Here is a 19,576-nt window from a genome sequence, read left to right as displayed (position 1 = left end):
CTTTTATGAAGCACTCATTAAAAGATGTGGTACGGATAGGAAGACTCCCAGGGGAAAATTTAGCTGGCAAATTGGATAGGTTTATATGAAACTTCAATATACAAACGGATATTAAATACAGAAAGGTTCTTACTTTGGCAACATCTTCAGCTGATTTTCTCGTAGCTCCAATATCTGCAGTTTAATCAATCTGAAAAGTAAAGTGGCAAGAAATCAACTTGCATGCTACACAAGACACGTTGCAGGTATTGTTTATTAATTATTAATTTATATAGCACCTTTAACATAAAATACAGCCACAACGCTTCACAAACAAATACATGCGAGTTAAATGCCTCTAAGCCAGGAAGGGAGATATTCGGAAGATTAACAGAAGATTCGGTTGAAGAAGTTGGTTTATAAAAGTAGTTGTTTTTTTTGGTAAAAAGATGGAAAAAGGAGTGGAGAGGCGGAGAGTTTTGGGGAAGCAGAACTAGGGTCATCATCATAGGTAGTCCCTCGGGGTCGAGGATGACTTGCTTCCACACTAAAAATTAGTACTTCGCTGACTGATGAACTAATTTTAAACCGATGGAAGATGCCTGTGCTTGAATTCTTTTAAACGTGGAGTGGCCGTTGCACACCAGCCACGCTTGGTCCAGTGGTAAGGGAATCCAAGAAGACTGGAGATCAGGCTTCACCACATGTGCCAATACATACACACAAACTCAAACATACTCCTAATGTCCTCCTCCTTCCCATAGGACCTCTCTCTACATGGAATTCATAGCATGCAATGTGAGCCTCACTACCTCGCTATTGGCCTGTGCTGCGCCTTCCCTGGGTCTTGTCCACGCTGCTCCATCTCTGGGCTCCGATCTCTCCACTCCTCCGTGCCTTGTCCGTCCTCTCCTCTCGTTGCTTCCCACCTCCGCTCCTCGACTCTTCGACCTCCGTGGTGTTGATTCTGCTGCTGCGGTGGCTAGCTATTTTTTGATTTGCCCACAGCGCCAGCCTCGCGCTCCAAACTGCTCCTCTGACTGTTCCATGAAGTCGGGCTTTTTCTTTTAGGACATAAGACTACATGCATGCTAAACAGCAGAAGCAGCATGCTATAGACAGAGCTAAGCAATCTCACAACCAACGCATCAGATCAAAGCTTTGCAGTCCTGCCACATCCAGTCATAAACGGTGGTGTACAATTAAACAACCACCAGAAGGAGGAGGCTCCATGACCATCCCGATCCTCAACAATGGCTGAGCCCAGCATGTGAGTGCGAAATACACGGCTGAAGTGTTCGCAACCACCTTCGGCCAGAAGTGCTGAGTGATGAAATGGCTGAGCGCACTGGATACAGCAAAGACTATGGGCCCCGACAACACCTCGGTAGTACTACTGAAGACCTGTGCTCCAGAACTAGCCGCCCCTCTAGCCAAACTGTTCCAGTACAGCAACAACACTGGCATTCATGCGACAAAATGGACAATTGCCCAGGTACATCCTGTCCACAAAAAGCAGGACAAATATAATCTGGCCAATTACCGCTCCATCAGTCTGCTCTCAATCATCAGCAAAGTGATGGAAGGTGTCGCTTACACTGGTATCAAGTGGCACTATCAAGATCTCACCAATAACCTGCTCACTGATGATCAGTTTGGGTTCTGCCAGAACTACTCCGCTCCAAACCTCATTACAGCTTTGGATCAAACATGGACAAAAGAGTTGAATACCAGAGGTGAGGTGAGAGTGACTGCCCTTGACATCAAGGCAGCATTTGACTGAATGTGGTATCAAAGAGACCTTAGTAAAATTGAAGTCAATAGGAATCAGGGGGAAAACTCTCCACTAGCTGGAATCATACCAAGCAAGGAGGAAGATGGTTGTGGTTGTTGGAGGCCAAACATCTCAACCCTAGGATATCGATGCAGGAATCCTCAGGGCAGTGTCCTCGGTGCAACCATTGGGTGGCTAATGGATAGGAGAGGATGTACAAAATGCTCGAGTCAGAGCAGCAGAGCAATTTGGAAGAGATATAGGATTGAAGTTGAAGGCCTGCAAGTGGGGAACTGGAACAGTTGAGATGGTGGGTGATTAAAGCATGTAATAAGGGTTTCAGATATAGAGGCACTATAATAGGAGCAGCAGTGGCAGAAGGGCTGAGGTACGAGCAAAGGCAAGCATTGTTACAAAAGTGGAAAGTGTGTTCTTGGTGACAGTATGTGCCATCTAAAGCTCCTTTCAGGGTTGCAACAGGTGACAAGATTGAAGCGGTTTGGTTCAGCATGAGCAAATGATCAGAGAAGGGATGCAGTCAGTAGCAAGAGAGCAGAGTTTGTAGCGAGACCCAAAGATGATGTTTTCGGTCTTCCGAATTTTAAGCTGGAAGTAACTGTCGGTGAGGCAAGAGAAACCATCATTAGAGATGCACTGGTTGCATTCAGCTAGGAATGGAATTCAGCAAGGGGCAGTAGCACAGAACTAGATATTGGAAAGAGGTTTTGGAGAAAGAGTTCATGATCAACCATATTACGCACTGCAGAGGAGGAGATATAGTGCACCATGGTCGCCATCTCAGAGGATGCCATTCATAACTTTGCCAGGTCTATTCACAGAACCATAGTGGAAGAATTGAACCAGCAAGTTGCAGAAGAGATAGGTGTGAAGCTGGAACGCAACACATTTGAAGACCTAAGTCAGTAAAGGAAGCCTGGAGACAGGGTGGTAGGTAGAGTGCGCAGAAGGGATTTTTTTTGGGTGGGGGGGGTGGGGAGAAGGAAGAACGAGATAATGCTGACAGTTTTGAAAGGGATGGCATTGGTGCCAGCTGGCATGGCAACCAGGAAAAGTAATCGAGTTGAAAGGAGTTGAGTGGGGAGGGAATTCAGTGAGCAGGAAGTGGATTATCATGGAAGAGATTTGAGAAATTGAGGTTGAAGCTGCAAAATGATGGAGTGCATTGGGTAGGAGACTGGGGTGGGGTGGGAAATGAAAGAGGAGGATGAAGAATGTCATGGGCCCCTCATTGAAGATTTGAAGTGAGGGTGAGGTGTAGAATTGCTGGAGAAAAGTGCTTTTTAATTCATTGTAAAATGAATATATTTAAAACACCAGATAAGGGAAGACCAGCTGGTCCATTTAGCCTATCCCCTACAGTTATAATGCCTTATGCATCACACAAGAGACTCTTACCCCCGAGGTGCCATGTAGTTTCCTGGGAGACGCAATCAACCAGATCAAAAACACCCGGCTCATTAGGAAAAAAAATTGGAACACTGAGTTGCAAATTCCATGAGTACTACTATTTTTATCTTGCCAGGGCCACAATATAAATAAAGTTCAGGATCTATTGTCCTTGACCTGGCTCCAAAGTACCACTTGCATTCGGTTTTACAGAATATAATCCACTACACTCAAAGTCTAGTCACAACATGATAGGTTTTCAATATAGGAAGATAGACTGGAAATGCAATATAGTTCAAGTGCTCTGGCTGAGGTTTCCACTTTGCAACATCTTCAGTTATCACTGGACACAGTTTACCAGTTTCAAAAGTGTAACTGATAGCTCGCTGTTCAATGGCCACTTGTAGATCTAAAATGATATACAAAGCAATGAAAGTCAAAGCTGACGGGAAAAATTAAAAACTGCACTAAACATTCCCAGTTTCCAAAACACCTCTAAGCATGTGAAAAGCTAACCATTTTGAGGCTCTGTAATCAATACAAAAGAGCTATTTTTACTACCATTTACCACCTACATGCAGGTGAAGTCCAGCTTATTTAAACAGGGCGGCACAATAGATAAGTTTAATATAGAAAATCTACAATCCTTTCTAATAAATGACACCTCGACCCTGCCTGGGATCCAAGTACAAATAATAGTTAAGCCAAAATAATTTACAATTGTATAAAAACAAATGCAAGTTTGCATAAGAGTTACTATGCTAAAAAAGCCAAATTGAATTACGTAAATTAAATTGCACAGCAACAACAATATGTTGGTTGAGCAGAGATTGACTGTCATTATCAAGCCCATATAGGCAAATAAATTCTGCAACTATGTGCCGTGTAAGCAGCCTCTGAAATGATCTATTTTTAGCACCTTTGTAGTCGTGACCAAATGCCACAGCTGTGTACCTCTGTAAATACATGGTCTTTCTTAGGACATGTACTCATATGAACCACAACATTTAATTGTATTGTACCCTTACACAGTTATCAAATGTGAAATTATCTCCTCAAAGTGGAATATGCTATAATCAGACAGCAGATATTTTGATTTTTATTTATAAAATGCTCAAGAATCAAACTCTACAAAAAACCAGGTGCAAACTCATTGGTTAACTTTGCTGGACAACTGCCTCTAAAGCACAAGTACTCACGATTCAACTGATTGATGGGGTGTATGATGTAAAACAATCCAGATATTGCTTTGAGGCAGTTTGTAGACATTTGCCCCTCTGACGCATTGCCGCATCTCCTGGCCCAATGTGCGCGGAGCCCCCATTCCATTTACTCTCACGCTACCATCTTAAGTTTTCTTACTCCTCAAACCGAGATTATGGGATGTTTTCAAATATCTCTTGCCATGCAAAACCTGTCTCTTTTCAATATAAAAACGTAGTGCAGTTACTGGATTCGTAATCCAGAGGCCAAAGTTCAAATCCCACCACAAGTTTGAATTCAGCTTTAGTTTAAAAATTTGGGAATAAAATGCTGGTGCCACTAAGTAACCATGCAGGATTGTCGTGAAAAAACAACTGCCATCCAGGTGACTCCCATATGAACATTGGTTGACTGCTAAGCGCCCTCAAACGTGGAATATCAAGCCAATCAGTTGCATCAAACTGCTACAAAGGACAAGAATAAAACCAGATTGACCACTCGGCTGTGACCTAGGCATCAAATCAGGACAAGACAAAGGCACAAAGTCCTGCTCACTAACATTTTTGGACTGAGACCCAAGTTGTGAGAGCTGTCCCACAGACTCGTCCAGCAACTGTTTGAAATAATCATACTCTCAGAATCATACCCATTAGCTTACGTCACGGACTCCTCCACCACCATTCCTGGGTACACCCTGTTCCACCAGCAAGACAGATCTTTCAGAGGTAGAGGCACAGTGATATACAGTAAAGGGGAAATGGCCCTGCGAGTCCTCAATATTCATTCCGGACCCCATTAATTCTCATGGCCTCAGGTCAAACGTAAACTGGAAATCTGCTGCCCACCCTCAGCTGATGGAGAAATCACTGAGGGTAGCATGGGCACCGAATGTACTCTAGATGGAGACCTTCAAGCTTCAACACCAATGATGGTTTGGTAGTACTACAACTGACTGAGCGAGCTCAGTCCTATAGTTCATAGCTGCCAGAGTGGGCTTGCAGCAGTTGGTGAGAACCAACATAAGGGAATAACCTACTTGACCTCAACCGTAGCAATCTACCTGTCGCAAATGCGACCATCCATGACATTATTGGTAGCAGTGGCCATTGCATAGATCTTCCAGTATGGCTACAGCATTGGCATCTACCAGACAACATGGAAAATTGCCCAGGTAAGTCGAATCCATCCAATTACCGCCCTATTATCGGCAAAGTGTTGCATGAAGCCATCAACAGTGCTACTAGGTGGCACTTAGCAATAACCTGTTCACCGATGCTCAGCTTGGGCTCCGCCTAGACCACTCGACTCCAGACCTCAACACAGCTTTGGCCCAAGCAGGGACATGAGTTGAATTCCAGAGATGAGCTGGCGGCAACTGCCCGTGACATCAAGGCAGCATTTGACTGAGTGCTGCAACAAGCTGCCTTAGTAAAACTAAAATCAATGAGGAACAGGGCTAAACCTCACCTCACCAGTGGCTGAAGTCATATGTGGCAGAAAGGAAAACGGTTGTGGGAGGTCAATCATCTCAGTTCCAGGATGTGATGCAGTTCCTTAGGGCAGCATCCTAGGCCCAACTATTTTCAGCTGTTTCTTCAATGAACTTCCCTCTATCCTAAGGTCACAAGCACATTTGTTTACTGATGACTGCAGTCATCAGTTCTATGCGCATTCCTCAGATAATGAAGTGGCCCAGTGCTGCACACAGTAAAATCTGGACAACATGCAAGCTTGGACTAATAGGTGGGAAATAAAATCCAGGCCACACAAGTGGCAGAAAATTACCATCTCAACAAGAGAGATCCTAATCAACTCCGCCTGATATTCAATGGCATTACCATCGCCAAGTCCCCCACCATCAACATCCTTGGGGTCACCATTGACCAGAAATCTAACTGGACAAGCCACATAAATGCTGTGGTTCATAAGAGTATGGTCAGAGGCTGGGTATTCTGCAGAGAGTGGCTCACCTCCTGACTCCCCAAAGTCTCTCCACTACCTGCAACACTAACACAGGAGAGTGCCTGGATGGGTGCAGCCTCAACAACACTAAAGAGGCTTGGTAACATCTAGGACAAAGTAGGTCACTTGATCAGCATCTCATCAACAAGCCTAAGCATCCACTCTCTCCACCATCAGTGTATACTATCTACAGGTTGCACTGTAGCAACTCATCCTGACTTCTTCGGTACCACCTCCCAAACCCACAATCTTCACTACTTTAGGACAAAGACAGCAGGTGCACAAGAATACCATCCAAGTTCCCCTCCAAGTCACACACCATCCTAACTTGGACATATATCGCCATTCCTTCATCATCTTTGGGTCAAAATTTTAAAACTTCCTACCCAACAGCATTGCAGGAGCACCTATATCACATGAACTGCAGCAGTTCAATAAGACAGCCCACCACCACTCTACTACTCCCCCTCTCGGGGCAACTAGGGGTAGGCAATAAATGCTGGCCTTACCAGCGATGCCCACATCCCAAGAATACATTTTTTGAAAAACACATGGCCTCAGATTTTGTGGACAGCGACGAAGCTGTTCACCTTGCTGACAGCTGCCCACAAAGTTTTCTCGTGCTTTGGAGGGGAGATGTGCTCTGATTTAGCGTGTCACCCTCTACAGAGGATCTGTTGCATCTGTGAGCAGGTAAAGAAACAGAGGCGCTCTTCAACCAATCAGGCTGAAGAATCCTCACCTAGACATGCAGAGCCCAGACCAGGAAATATAAATTGGATTTAAATCATGAACAGACAGACGTGTAAAGATTGTAAAAGACACATGAGACAGACAGAATTTTTTTTTTTTTTTAATTTAAATTTCCAACACTAATTAACTTTTGAAAGTATGACACTCCACATTTGTAAAATTAAATTTTCAGGGCCAAAGATGTTGCTCAGCAGTAATTATCACTAATATTCCTTCTCTTTTTTTTTGTGCGCAGTCCCCTTAACTGGCTGAGCAGCCGATTCAAATTTCCATACATGCACGGTATCTTCCATGTAAAAGCTGGTGAGCGGCCTGCGCAGGAGCCCCAGACCACCGCGCAGCTGTGCAGTTTAGCAGGAACGTTTATCACTTATCATGCCGTTAAAAATTCATTTACTCCTGAATGCACCAGCCCTAACGTCGTCTGGCATCTTTAGTGGGGAACTTATGGGCAAGTACCCAAGCTCACGTCGTTGCATGTATTTTAGTGCAGAGTCTATCGGGGGTATCCATGACAGCATCATCCGATTTCTGCGTTTAACTGTGCATGTGCGGACGTCAGAAGTTGCTGTCCTGTTATAATGGTGAGCATGATTAGCCTCACCATTATTATCCACGTTAAAATCCCAGCCATTGTGTGGAAGCAGAAAAAAGAGATACTTCGCAAAAATCGCAAATTTTCTTGAAGTACGCATTTTTATTTTCTTTTACCATGTGACAGATCTCTAAAATTTTACGATCACTTGCTTTGCAATCCCTTATTTCTAGGCAGATTGATTTGCTAGCCACAAAAATCGTAAGATAGGATGAAATGGCACTTCACGTTCATCTACATTAAATTTTATCTGCCATTGTTCCACCCACATAAATTTTGCTTAATTCATTGACATTTCTGAGCTGTTTCCTCTGAATCCACTGCCCCTACCTGTTTGGCAGCAACTGCATATATCACCAATTCATATTAAGATTCCAAATCAAAGTCATAGATGTTAACAAACAACAACGATGATGATCTCAAACAATCCTTCGGGCATTCTCCTCTCCTCTCCTCTCCTCTCCTCTCCTCTCCTCTCCTCTCCTCCAAACACAAACACACACACAACTCCTCTAAGAAGTTTAATCATTTTCCACCCACAACTAATAACTTATTCAGCCCCAAGCAAATACTCATTTGGGATTCAATACATATCAATATTAAAAAAGGCTTTAATTTTAATTCTTTAGTGGCAGCATACAGGATTCAACAAACTATCTTCTTCAAGCTATGCTGCTCTCAGAAGCAGTGAAAGGAGTCCTGGCACTTGCCCACAAAGACATAACTCACTCAATCACACACAGATGCTTCCACTAACATTTTCCAGAGAAGCATTAAATGAGATGTGGATATTGCAGTCCAAGGAGGTTGAAAATATGTACTTTAATGAGTGTGACTATTTTTGTCTATCAGCTTGCATAAACAACGTAAGTCTCTAAGATAGCCTTGTCCAAGAGGTGCTTTCAGACAATGAACTGCTTGCTGTCAACTTCAGACATGTGGTTGTCACAGTTTAGATGGCACTCAAACCTAACTGACCTGATCTCCATACAGCTGGCGGCAACAAAAGACACACTTTCTTTTTGTAAAAGTTGCCATTTGCAGTCTGAATAACTGTCTCTTCCTTTGGTTTGCTAAAGGCAGTGTCTGGTGTGCTTTTGTTATAATCATGCAGACACAGAACTTTCAGGCCTGCTATGTTCGTCATTAAAACAAATGAGCTCTTGGCATGCTTCCATTTTCTATTTTCTTTAAACCCTAGGGTTTATTTCTTTGTATGTTATTATGTGTTATCCTCTTGCTGTGGTTAATCACAGTTAGTGTGTCGTGTTATTGGGAGCTAACCTTTCTATTTTCAAAAAAAAATTGGGAAATTCAATGGATGTGCTGCTAGAACACTCCACTCTTGCAAAGAAGAATCAGTCTCCAGTCAGCCTACAACAGAACAGATGCAAATTTAAAAAGAACAGCAGACTGCAAGAGTTCCCATGACCAAAGCTGAAAAGTCATTCAAAGTATTATGCCAATATCATGACTTTGGTTAGTCAAAGGGCATCTTTCAGTTAGTTTCAAATCAATGGGTACTAATATATTTAAGAAATGCATGCAGCATTCCAAAATACATCAGTACAACAGTCAAAGCAAATCCAAAAGACTGCTCCTCCTGAAAAGTTTCAACGAAAGCTGCAAATTTATACATATTGGCCCATAATTTGTCAGTGGCGAGGCAAAAATGTTTGTCACTGGCCCCGAAGTAAGATTTCCACAAAGATCTCCTGATCCTTGTGGCAAGAAGTTCGGCTTTTCAGATGAGCAATTGAAATCAACGCAAGTTAATGGGTCCCGAGGTTTCCGGATTTCAGACACTACCTGTATGAGAACTTAATTCCAAGAGTGATTACTGAAGCATTGCAGCCAGGATCTCCTCCCCCCTCCTACTCCTCCAATGGGGAAAGGAGCTATCTAATTAGAAACTACAGCAAAGATGACTGACAAACTTCACATCCCCAATTGCTGCAAATTCAACAGCATTGATATTTGACAATGTGTATATAATTCCATTAAAATTCCTCTCAGGAAGAATTTACGAGGTAGCCAAACACTGCTCTGATGACATGAGGAAGGATGGCTATTGAGCAAGAATATAAAAACAGAAAATGCTGGAAACAGTCAGCAGGTCACGCAGCATCTGTGAAAGAGTTAACGCTTCAGGTTGTTAACCTTTCATCAGAACTGGAAGAAGTTAGAGATGTAATGGCTTTTAAGCAAGTACAGAGGAGGGCGGGGGTTTGGGGAAGAGATGGGGAGGAAAGAACAAAAGGAAAGGTCTGATATAGAGGGGAAGGCAGGAGTGATTAAATTACACCATTACCAGCACCTGCTGTCCAAAAAATGGGAGCAGTGGTTCTGAGCTGAAATTGTTGAACTCTATGTTGAGTCCGGAAAGCTGTAAAGTGTCTAATCGAAAGATGAGGTGGTGTTCCATACCAATTGAGCTTCATTGGAACAGTATAGGAGGCAGAGGACAGAGGTCAGAGTGGGAGTGGGACGTAGAATTAAAATGGCAAGCGACTGAAAGCTTAGGGTCATGCTTGCGGACTGAACGTGGGTGTTCAACAGTGATCACTCAATCGGTGTTTGATCTCCCCAGTGTAGAGACCACCGTATCCTGAGCAGCTAATACAGTATACTAAATTGGAAGTACAAGTAAGTCGTTGTTTCACATGCAAGGAGTGTTTGGGGCTCTTCATAGTGGGAAAGAAGCTGTGAATGGGCAGGTGTTGCATCTCCTGCGCTTTCATGGGAAAGTGCTGTGAGAAGGGGAGCGAGTGCTGGGGCTGATGGGAGAGTAAACCAGGGTGTTACTGAGGAACAGTCCTTTCGGAATAATGAAAGGGAAGGGGGGAAAGATATGTTTTGTTGGTGGCATCACGCTGGGGGTGGCAGAAATGGCGGAGGATGATCCCTTGAATGTGGAGACTGGTGGGGTGGAAGAAGAGAAAAAGGGGGGTCCCATTGTGGATCTCACGAGGGCAGAAGTATGGAAAATAGGATGGTCAAGAACCCTGCCATCTACACTGGAGGGAAATCCTTGGTTGAGAAAAAAACAACATACCAGAGGCACTGGTATGGAAGATGGCATTGTTGGAACCGAGGCGACGGAGAAACTGGGGGAATGGAATAGAGTCCTTGCAGAAAGCAGAGTGGAAGGAAATGTAATTAAGCTTGCTGTGAGAATCGGTTAGCTAATAACAGATATTCGTCAACAGTCTATCCGAGAAATGGAGATCGAGGGCTGAATTTTCCTTTTAAATGGCCCCCGCCTGACCTTTAGTGGTGTTCCGGCGATTGCGTCCTTTTCAACCGCCGGAATGCCGTTGGTGCGCGCTCCCGCGGTTTTCGGGTGCTCGATGTCGGCGGCGGCAAAGCGGTGCGGGAGCGAAGTGGAGCGGGCGGTGTGCGGCGGAGGAGGCCTATCGATTCAGAGACTGCCGGCCTGGGATCGCTGTGTGGGGTGAGCGGGGGGGGCGGCGGCGAGAGAGACTGGGGACGGGGACGAGGGGGAGGAGGAGACACAGGGGGTTGTGGAGGGAGGGACACAGAGAGAGAGAGAGAGAGAGAGAGAGAGAGAGAGAGAGAGAGAGAGAGAGAGAGAGAGAGAGAGAGAGAGAGAGAGAGAGAGAGAGAGAGAGAGAGAGAGAGGGAGGGAGAGAGAGAGAGACAGACAGACAGACGGGGGCACGAGAGATACAGACTGGGGGGGGGGGGGGGGGGGGGGAAGTGAGAGAGAGATGGGTGGGGGGTGGGCCGGGCAAAGAGAGATGGGTGGGGGGAGAGAAAGAGACTAGTGAGTGAGATAGACTAATGGAGTAAATAAGGCTTTATTACACCATTTATATTATTGCCTAATAGTAGAAAATACTACAATGCATTTAAAAATACATCAAGCTGTGGAGAACTATAAAGATCTGTGTAACATCAAACAAACCTGTCAGATCTGTGTCCATACCGCTTACTTAAGATCCTGTATGACCTGCTTTTTCTGGCCGGTATTAAGGTCCGGTGTTAAACGGATCTTAATGATGAAACTTCCATTTTGGGCTATATTTGGGCAGCAATATATGGCGGACAGTATCGAATATCGCCCGGCAGTAATGACTGTGGAATTTACTTCCGGGCAGTAACTGGATGGCAAATGAGCGAATTGAGAGGAAACTCTAGCCCAGAGAAGTTGAGGAAGAGTCACAGATGTACCATGTGAAGGCCACGGAGGGATGGAAATTGAAAGCAAAGTTGATGAAATAAACATCCTGGCGGAAGACAGAACCACACATATAAGAAGAGCTTGATGAGATTCAACAAAGATAAAAGAGTACATGCTTGAGAAATGGACTCAAGGAACTGGCAAGTTCAACAAAAAAAAAATCATCGTATTAACTACATTTTGTGAACATTGCGCAGAATAGTTATGGATGTGATGAGGCACCATGGAAAAGAAACTTTGGTCTGTGCTGGGAACTTATCCCACACGAGAACGAGGGAACGCCCTCCAGGCTAGCTCCAGGTACTAAAAATTTTTTTTTGCCTACAACCTCTAACATTTCAATATAAAATGTGTGTAGTTTCAGATTCATTTATTCATTAAGTTGATGGGGCGAGGATCTCTAAAGTATTATATTCATATGCACAAAAGAAATATGGTAACCGCTTGCCATCATCACGCAACTTGTGCAGATTTGTGGCATTACGAATTATACGTAGAACTGTTCCGATGAAAAGTACATATCCAAAATATCATAACCTTTTCTTTTCTCTTTTCAGATTCTGACTGACCTGGTGTGTACTTCTAGCAGATCCAGTTTTTTTCCTTTTTATTAAGGTTTGAATGCACAAAAGGATGACTTGGATCAAGTGCACATTACAATTGCTTTAAAACAAAACATGAGAAAATGGTGGCACACTGTCTCTCGGCTACATTTTACAAAACAATTAGTACACCGCTCATCAGAAACTGGAAAATAGCCCTTGTACAATACACATTTCAAGTTGTAATTATTTTTGGTGCATATAATTGCCAAAGGAAAAAAATGTCAGTCAGAATTACAACAAGATGATGCGTGTGCTTTAAGATAGCTGGGTAACTTGTTAACCAAACCCATATACAGTTAGAACTCAATACTGAACAGCAAGTGCTGATTGCCATGTACTCGAGGCTTTCTGCATATGCCATTAAGTGAAAACAAGCTCTTTCTGGGTCAACTATTTAAGTAGAAAAAATAAAATATGCCAAGATATTCTAATTCACATTTCTTTTAAGATTATGTAAATACAGCAGTCCATTGCTTTCCTAATTGCAGTGAGAGTTTCATCTCAATATTTAAATAGATGAATGCACAGATGTAGCTTTATCCAAGTATTATGAAGAAATAAACATGTAAAGTAACATTTTGTTTATATTACACATTTCTTGGTGCATTTGGCATCCATTATTTATATGGAAGTGTTTGAATTCTAGATGGAGCAGCTTTCAAATAGTTCCCCCCCCCCCCCTTCCCAAGAATCTGCGCTTCCAAGATGAATTCATTTTTATTCATATATTCCATTACAGGAAGTGAACATCTCATTTAGAGATGATGATGAACACAAGCACCTGCAACAGATACTAAAACAAGCCATCATCTTATTAAGTCGATTCTTTTATTTAAAAGAGTATCAGGTACATTTTAGCAGTATTCTACAAAAGCCAACATAGATTTTACCTACATCGATCGACCTTGTTTTCCCAGCTAGGTGACCAACTTCAAATAGCGCTATCACAAAATCCATTATACAAAACACGGAGACTTTTCCAGATATGCAGGGCATCAAAATGCCTTTCACCCTGGTGTAATCTTATGATTATTAGCCGACCTAGCAGTGCAACTTTCACAGCAGTGTGAATAGATCAGTTTCACACTATGGTGCAAAGCATGTGCGAACGGAAGGCTGAAAAGCAACAGTACGGATTCATGAAGATAATTTTAAGCAAAGGACCTCTACTTCATCCTCACAAATCACTCTGCTGCTCACATTTGCTTTTTAAAAAAAATTGAAAGCGGGATAAACAGCTTGATTACTATTTGTGATACTACACCTGGAACCAGAGGCCACTTGGAATTAATCACCATCACTGAAAGTAACACTTGGTGGGAATAAAACTTCCAATATATTTAAACACACTACCAAAGTATAGCATTTTTAACCCCTGCCACAAGAATATATCACAGGTCAAAAAAATGTTCATTGCATCATTTAGCCCACCTTTTGCTCAACTGAGCAACAAGGTAGCAACATTAAATGCACAATGTACATTTAAATAATGTTTAAAAATGCACATCCAAGGTCCGAAACACAAAATTTTATTGCTCGACTCACATTTCAGACATGTGCATGTGGGATGGCTTTTTGCATGCATACAAATATTTTAGTTCTCTTACAAATCTACACTTGTGCAACAAGAAAAAAGGATCAACTGGAAAATATGTCATGGCAGATGATGTACTATCCTCCATGGAGAAAAAAATAGACCGAATCAACTAGGCTACTCATGGACATCTCCATCAGCCACCCACAGATCTAGAGAAGTATTTACTATTTTACTGATGAGGTATGCTACATGGTTATTTAAAAAAAAAGAGAAAAAGTAGGGAATGGGACAGCTTGAAAGGAACGCATTACAGTACAGGTTGAACCTCCCTTATCTGGAACCCTCTGACCTGGCCTGTTCTGGATATGGGATTTTAGCAAATGAGGGGTGGTCATGTTAAATTGGATGGTACAGGTACTAAGCAAGGGGATATTGGGGCTGGCTGGCAGTGTGGCAAAGAGATCGGGGGGGGGGGGGGATGGATCGTGGAGTCAGGCCAGCGATTGCAGGAGTCAGCAAGGAAGGACTTCAATTTGTTCATGTCGGAGTTCTGCGCATGACCCACCCGGTGGCCGGAAATCGTTCCAGATAAGGGATTTCTGGATAAGGGCGATTCAACCTGTACTGAACAAATGCCATTCAGATAGAAGAGAAGCTTTAATTGATTCAAACTAATAGCATAAACGAGGTTATTACCTTCCAAAATTTGCTGGCAAAAACTCCAAAAAGGCATCATTTAGGTAAAGTTGAGTCAGGTTCAGTAACTGTGTGAAGCCATCCGGAAGCCTAGAAGGGAGGGGAAGAAAATGGAAAACTGTTCAATTTTCTGAATGAGCTCCAGGGAAATTTTATCAGGTGTATATATAACAATATTGAAATGAACATTTTTAACAATTCTGCTATAAAAAGGCTCAACTACATTTTCTTCAGATCTGATGTTCATTCTTAAAATTCTTAAAAATATGGGATGGCCATATTAGATATCTCGTACATGGCCCATTTTATTTGAAATCTCAACTCAAACTGGGCAGAACATTACTTATAATAGTTATTGGCTCTCGAATGTGTAATGAATCAATGCAGCAAATTGTCATTTCAACAGTGCTGCCACTGTGAAAACAAATGGATGAGTATTGCCCTTGAGACAGCGGAAAACATTGCAGCGAAGGTGGTCAGGAATTATTCCAATTTTTGGATCACTGAGCCATGAAGTTAGGCTGTTCAAGAAATTTAAAACAAGGTTTCTAATGCAAGTTTGTGCTTACAAAGACGGGATACAGCATCTCAAAATTGCATGAAAACAAATCCTTGCTTCACTTGCATGATGTGCTACAATTGACGCAGGTCTCATCCACCCCACTCACCAACAAACAGTTTTCAAAATACATTTTCTCCACCCCACCCCACACCCCACAGAAAGTCCGTGCCATTCAGGAAATAACTTCACCTGGAGCCATTGACTTGTGGAATTGGTTAGGACAAACTGCAATGGATTCCAATTCATTTGAAACATGAGGAAAAAAAAATAATTAGGAATTGATCTGACAAAGAACAACAATGGTAATGCTAGATTGTAAAATGCAGCAGCCAACTGGATAAACTGAATGGCATTTTCTCATTCAAAAAACACTAGTACGGGCAATGGATAGGTTACAACACATTTGGCTCAATATGTCTGTGCCAGTTGCTTGCTACAATAATCCAAATCTAATTGCACTATCCGGCTCTCTCCCAACAATCCTCTATATTCCTATACTTCAAAAATGTATTCCATTTTCCCTTAAATGGTTTCTGTCTCAACCATCCCCTCTGGCACAGCATACTATGCTCCAGTAACTTTCTCCATGAAGACATTTCTCCTAACTTGGCCACTTTAAATTAATAACCCTTTGCCACTGACTCCCCACCCAGAAGAAATAAGTCTTTCCCTATTCAGTCTATCAAAACCCTTCATAATATTGGAAACCTCTATTGAATCTCCTCTTAACTCTTGCACTCCATACCCCAATTTATAAAACTATCAAAGAGGAGCAGGGGGTTTGTCTCAGTATCCTGGTCAGTATTTATTCCTCAATCAATCATCATCATCATAGGCAGTAACCTCAAAATCAAGAAAGATTTGCTTCCACTCTTAAAAAAAAAATGAGCTCTCGGGTGATTCCCGCATTGGACTGCACAATTACAGTCTCTGTCGCAGGTGGGGCAGAGAGTGGTTGAAGGAAAGGGTGGGTTGGGAGCCTGATTTGTCACACGCTCCTTCTGCTGTCTGCGCTTGATTTCTGCATGGTCTCAGCGACGAGACTCGAGGTGCTCAGTGCCCTCCCGGATGCTCTCCCTCCAATTAGGGTGGTCTTGGGCCAGGGATTCCCAGTTGTCAGTGGGGATGTTGCACTTTATCAAGGGGGCTTTGAAAGGTTTCCTCTGCCCACCCAGGGCTTGCTTGCTGTGTAGGAGTTCAGAGTAGAGCGCTTGCTTAGGGAGTGTCATGTCGGGCATGCAGACAATGTGGCCCTAAAACAGTGCGGCCCTGAATTCGCAGTCCGCGGCGTAGCTAAGGCATACATCACCCACATCCGAACAAAATCTGCACTTACCTCGTGCAAATCTCCCTTCGCAAAGTTGCTTTCAAACGCTGCAGAGTTGTGCGCAGTGTAGTGGCCCACGGATCCCAGGGGTGCACCATTGTGCATATGCGAACCTGGGATCACGTGGGGTGATGTTCCATTCACTTCCTGACTTTTGGGGAATTAGGAAAGGGAGGAGTTTGCTGATTTGCCCACACTCATTTTAAATAATTTAGCAGCGATAAATGCAATTTTATTAATAAATTACGATCATTGCAATAGTATTTAATACACAAAGATTATAATACACAAACCTAGAATTAGTCAATAGTCCTATCAAATTTGTTTCTCCTCTTTTAGACCAATTAACTTTTAATTTCAATAATCTAAAATCGAGTGTTTAAATGTCATAACATGAACAAATCACAAAAGTGAATTAAATCAGATCTAAATAGAAGTTGGGAAATAATTAAAGCAAAACTACAAAAGGCTTTTGGGCAGTAAAGACTGACACAAAAAGGCCTTGTTTTCTAACTCGAAAAAAATGAAAGTTTCTTTCAAAATTTTTATCGACTCAGACACGAACACAATTTTCTCATCCACCCTCGCCTTACATAAGAACAGGAGTAGGCCATACTGTCCCTCGAGCCTGCTTCGCCATTCAATAAGATCATGGCTGATCTGATCTTGGACTCAGCTACACTTCCCCACCCTCTCCCCATAACCCCTTATCGTTTAAGAAAATATCTATTTCTGTCTTAAATGTATTCAATGTTCCAGCTTCCACAGCTCTCTAAGGCAGCGAATTCCACAGATTTATAACCTTCAGAAGAAATTTCTCCTCCTCTCCGTTTTAAATGGGCGGCCCCTTATTCTAAGATCATACCCTATAGTTCTAGTCTCCCCCATCAGCGGAAATATCCTCTCTGCATCCACCTTGTCAAGCCCCCTCATAATCTTATACATTGAGCAGATCACCTCTCATTCCTCTGAATTCCAATGAGTAGAGAGAGGCTCAACCTACTCAACCTTTCCTCACAAGTCAACCCCCTCATCTCCGGAATCAACCTAGTGAACCCTCTCTGAACTGCCTCCAAAGCAAATATATCCTTTCATAAATATGAAAACCAAAACGGCACGCAGTATTCCAGGTGTGGCCTCACCAATACCTTATGTAGCTGTAACAAGACTTCCCTGCTTTTATACTCCATCCCCTTTGCAATGAAGGCCAAAATACCATTGGCCTTCCTGATCACTTGCTGTACCTGCATACTAGCCTTTTGTATTTAATGCACAAGTACCCCCAGGTCCCGCTGTACGGCGGCACTTTGCAATCTTTCTCCATTTAAATAATAACTTGCTCTTTGATTTTTTTTTCTGCCAAAGTGCATGACCTCACACTTGGACATTATACTCCATCTGCCAAATTTTTGTTCACTCACTTAGCCTGTCTATGTCCTTTTGCAGATTTTGTGTGTCCTCCTCACACATTGCTTTTCCTCCCATCTTTGTACCAGCGGCAAACTTGGCTACGTTGCACATATTAACGACTTGGAAGAAGGGACTGAATGTATCAGGCTCCTGTGCCTGTTTGGACCAGATGTAAACATTTTCAAGGTAATTCATCATCATAGGCAGTCCCTCGGAATCGAGGAAGACTTGCTTCCACTCCTGAAGTGAGTTCTTTGATGGCTGGACAGTCCAATACGAGCGCCACAGACTGTCACAGGTGGGACAGATAGTCGTCAAGGGAAGGGGTGGGTGGGGCTGGTTTGCCGCACGCTCTTTCCGCTGCCTGCGCTTGATTTCTGCATGCTCTCGGCATTGACTCAAGGCGCTCACCGGCCTCTCGGATGCACTTCCTCCACTTAGGACGATCTTGGGCCAGGGACTCCCAGGTGTCAGTGGGGATGTCGCACTTTCAGGGAGGCTTTGAGGGTGTCCTTGTAGCGTTTCCGCTGCCCACCTTTGGCTCGTTTGCCTTGAAGGATCTCTGAGTAGAGCACTTGCTTTGGGAGTCTCGTGTCTGGCATGCAGACTATGTGGCCTGCCCAGCAGAGCTGATCGAGTGTGGTCAGTGCTTCAATGCTGGGGATGTTAGCCTGAATGAGGACGCTGATGTTGGTGCGCCTGTCCTCCTAGGGATTGTAGGATTTTGCGGAGACATCGTTGGTGATATTTCTCCAGCAACTTGGTGTCTACTGTACATGGTCCATGTCTCTGAGCCATACAGGAGGGCAGGTATTACTACAGCCCTGTAGACCAAGGTAATTAATGCGCAGTAGGTGGGCAATTAGCCCAACTTTTCACCAGCACGTTGATTTGACTGGTAGGTGAGACATGCAGCGAAGCCAATGCGCAGTTGAAATCTGACAGATCACAAGTTCGGGATTTAGCACATGCATTTGGAATCCAGAACTCACAGTCAATATCAAAGTTGGTATGACTGTGTACTCAGAGTGCACCATTATAGCAACTGTAAAATTAAATAAAGTTGATAATTTAAAAAAAAATTATTCAGCCATGGGATGTGGGTATCACTGGCAAAGCCAGCATTTATTACCAATCCCTAAGTGCCCTCGAGAAGGTGGTGGTGGGCCGTCTTCTTGAACCACTGCAGTCCATGTGATGAAGGTGCCCCCACAATGCTGTTAGGGAGGGAGTTCCAGGATTTTGGATGATGAAGGAACAGAGTTATGTTTCCGAGTCAGGATGGTGCGTAACTTGGAAGGGAACTTGGAGGCGATGGTGTTCCCTTGTCCTTCTAGGTGGTAGAGGTGGTCAGTTTTATGTGGTGCAGTCGATGAAACCTTGGCGAGTTGCTGCAGTGCATCTTGTAGATGGTACACACTGCAGCCACGGTGTGCGGTGGTGGAGGAAGTGAATGTTTAAGGTGGTGGATGGGGTGTCGATCAAGTGGACTTCTTTGTCCTGGATGGTGTCGAGCTACATTCATCCAAGCAAGTGGAGAGTATTTCATCATACACTTGACT

At 43.4% G+C, this 19,576-nt stretch overlaps 1 protein-coding gene across 5 annotated transcripts in view; it reads right to left on the bottom strand.

Moving 5' to 3' along the window:
• erbin (erbb2 interacting protein) overlaps window positions 1-19,576 on the bottom strand; it is a 280,745-nt gene that overhangs the window by 106,250 nt on the left and 154,919 nt on the right. For 4 of the 5 annotated variants that reach the window (XM_070879386.1, XM_070879413.1, XM_070879395.1 and 1 more), the window contains 2 exons: window positions 14,716-14,805; window positions 134-190 (listed from right to left, as the gene is read on the bottom strand). In XM_070879386.1, coding sequence (XP_070735487.1) covers window positions 134-190; window positions 14,716-14,805 — 147 coding nt within the window. Of the gene's footprint in view, window positions 1-133; window positions 191-14,715; window positions 14,806-16,613; window positions 16,767-19,576 lie in introns of those variants that run through there. The other variant, XM_070879422.1, reaches the window with a different exon arrangement.

The sequence above is a fragment of the Pristiophorus japonicus genome, chromosome 1, assembly GCF_044704955.1.
Source record: "Pristiophorus japonicus isolate sPriJap1 chromosome 1, sPriJap1.hap1, whole genome shotgun sequence".
In the NCBI taxonomy this organism is placed as follows: Eukaryota; Metazoa; Chordata; class Chondrichthyes; family Pristiophoridae; genus Pristiophorus; species Pristiophorus japonicus.
This window is presented reverse-complemented; position numbering and strand designations above follow the sequence as displayed.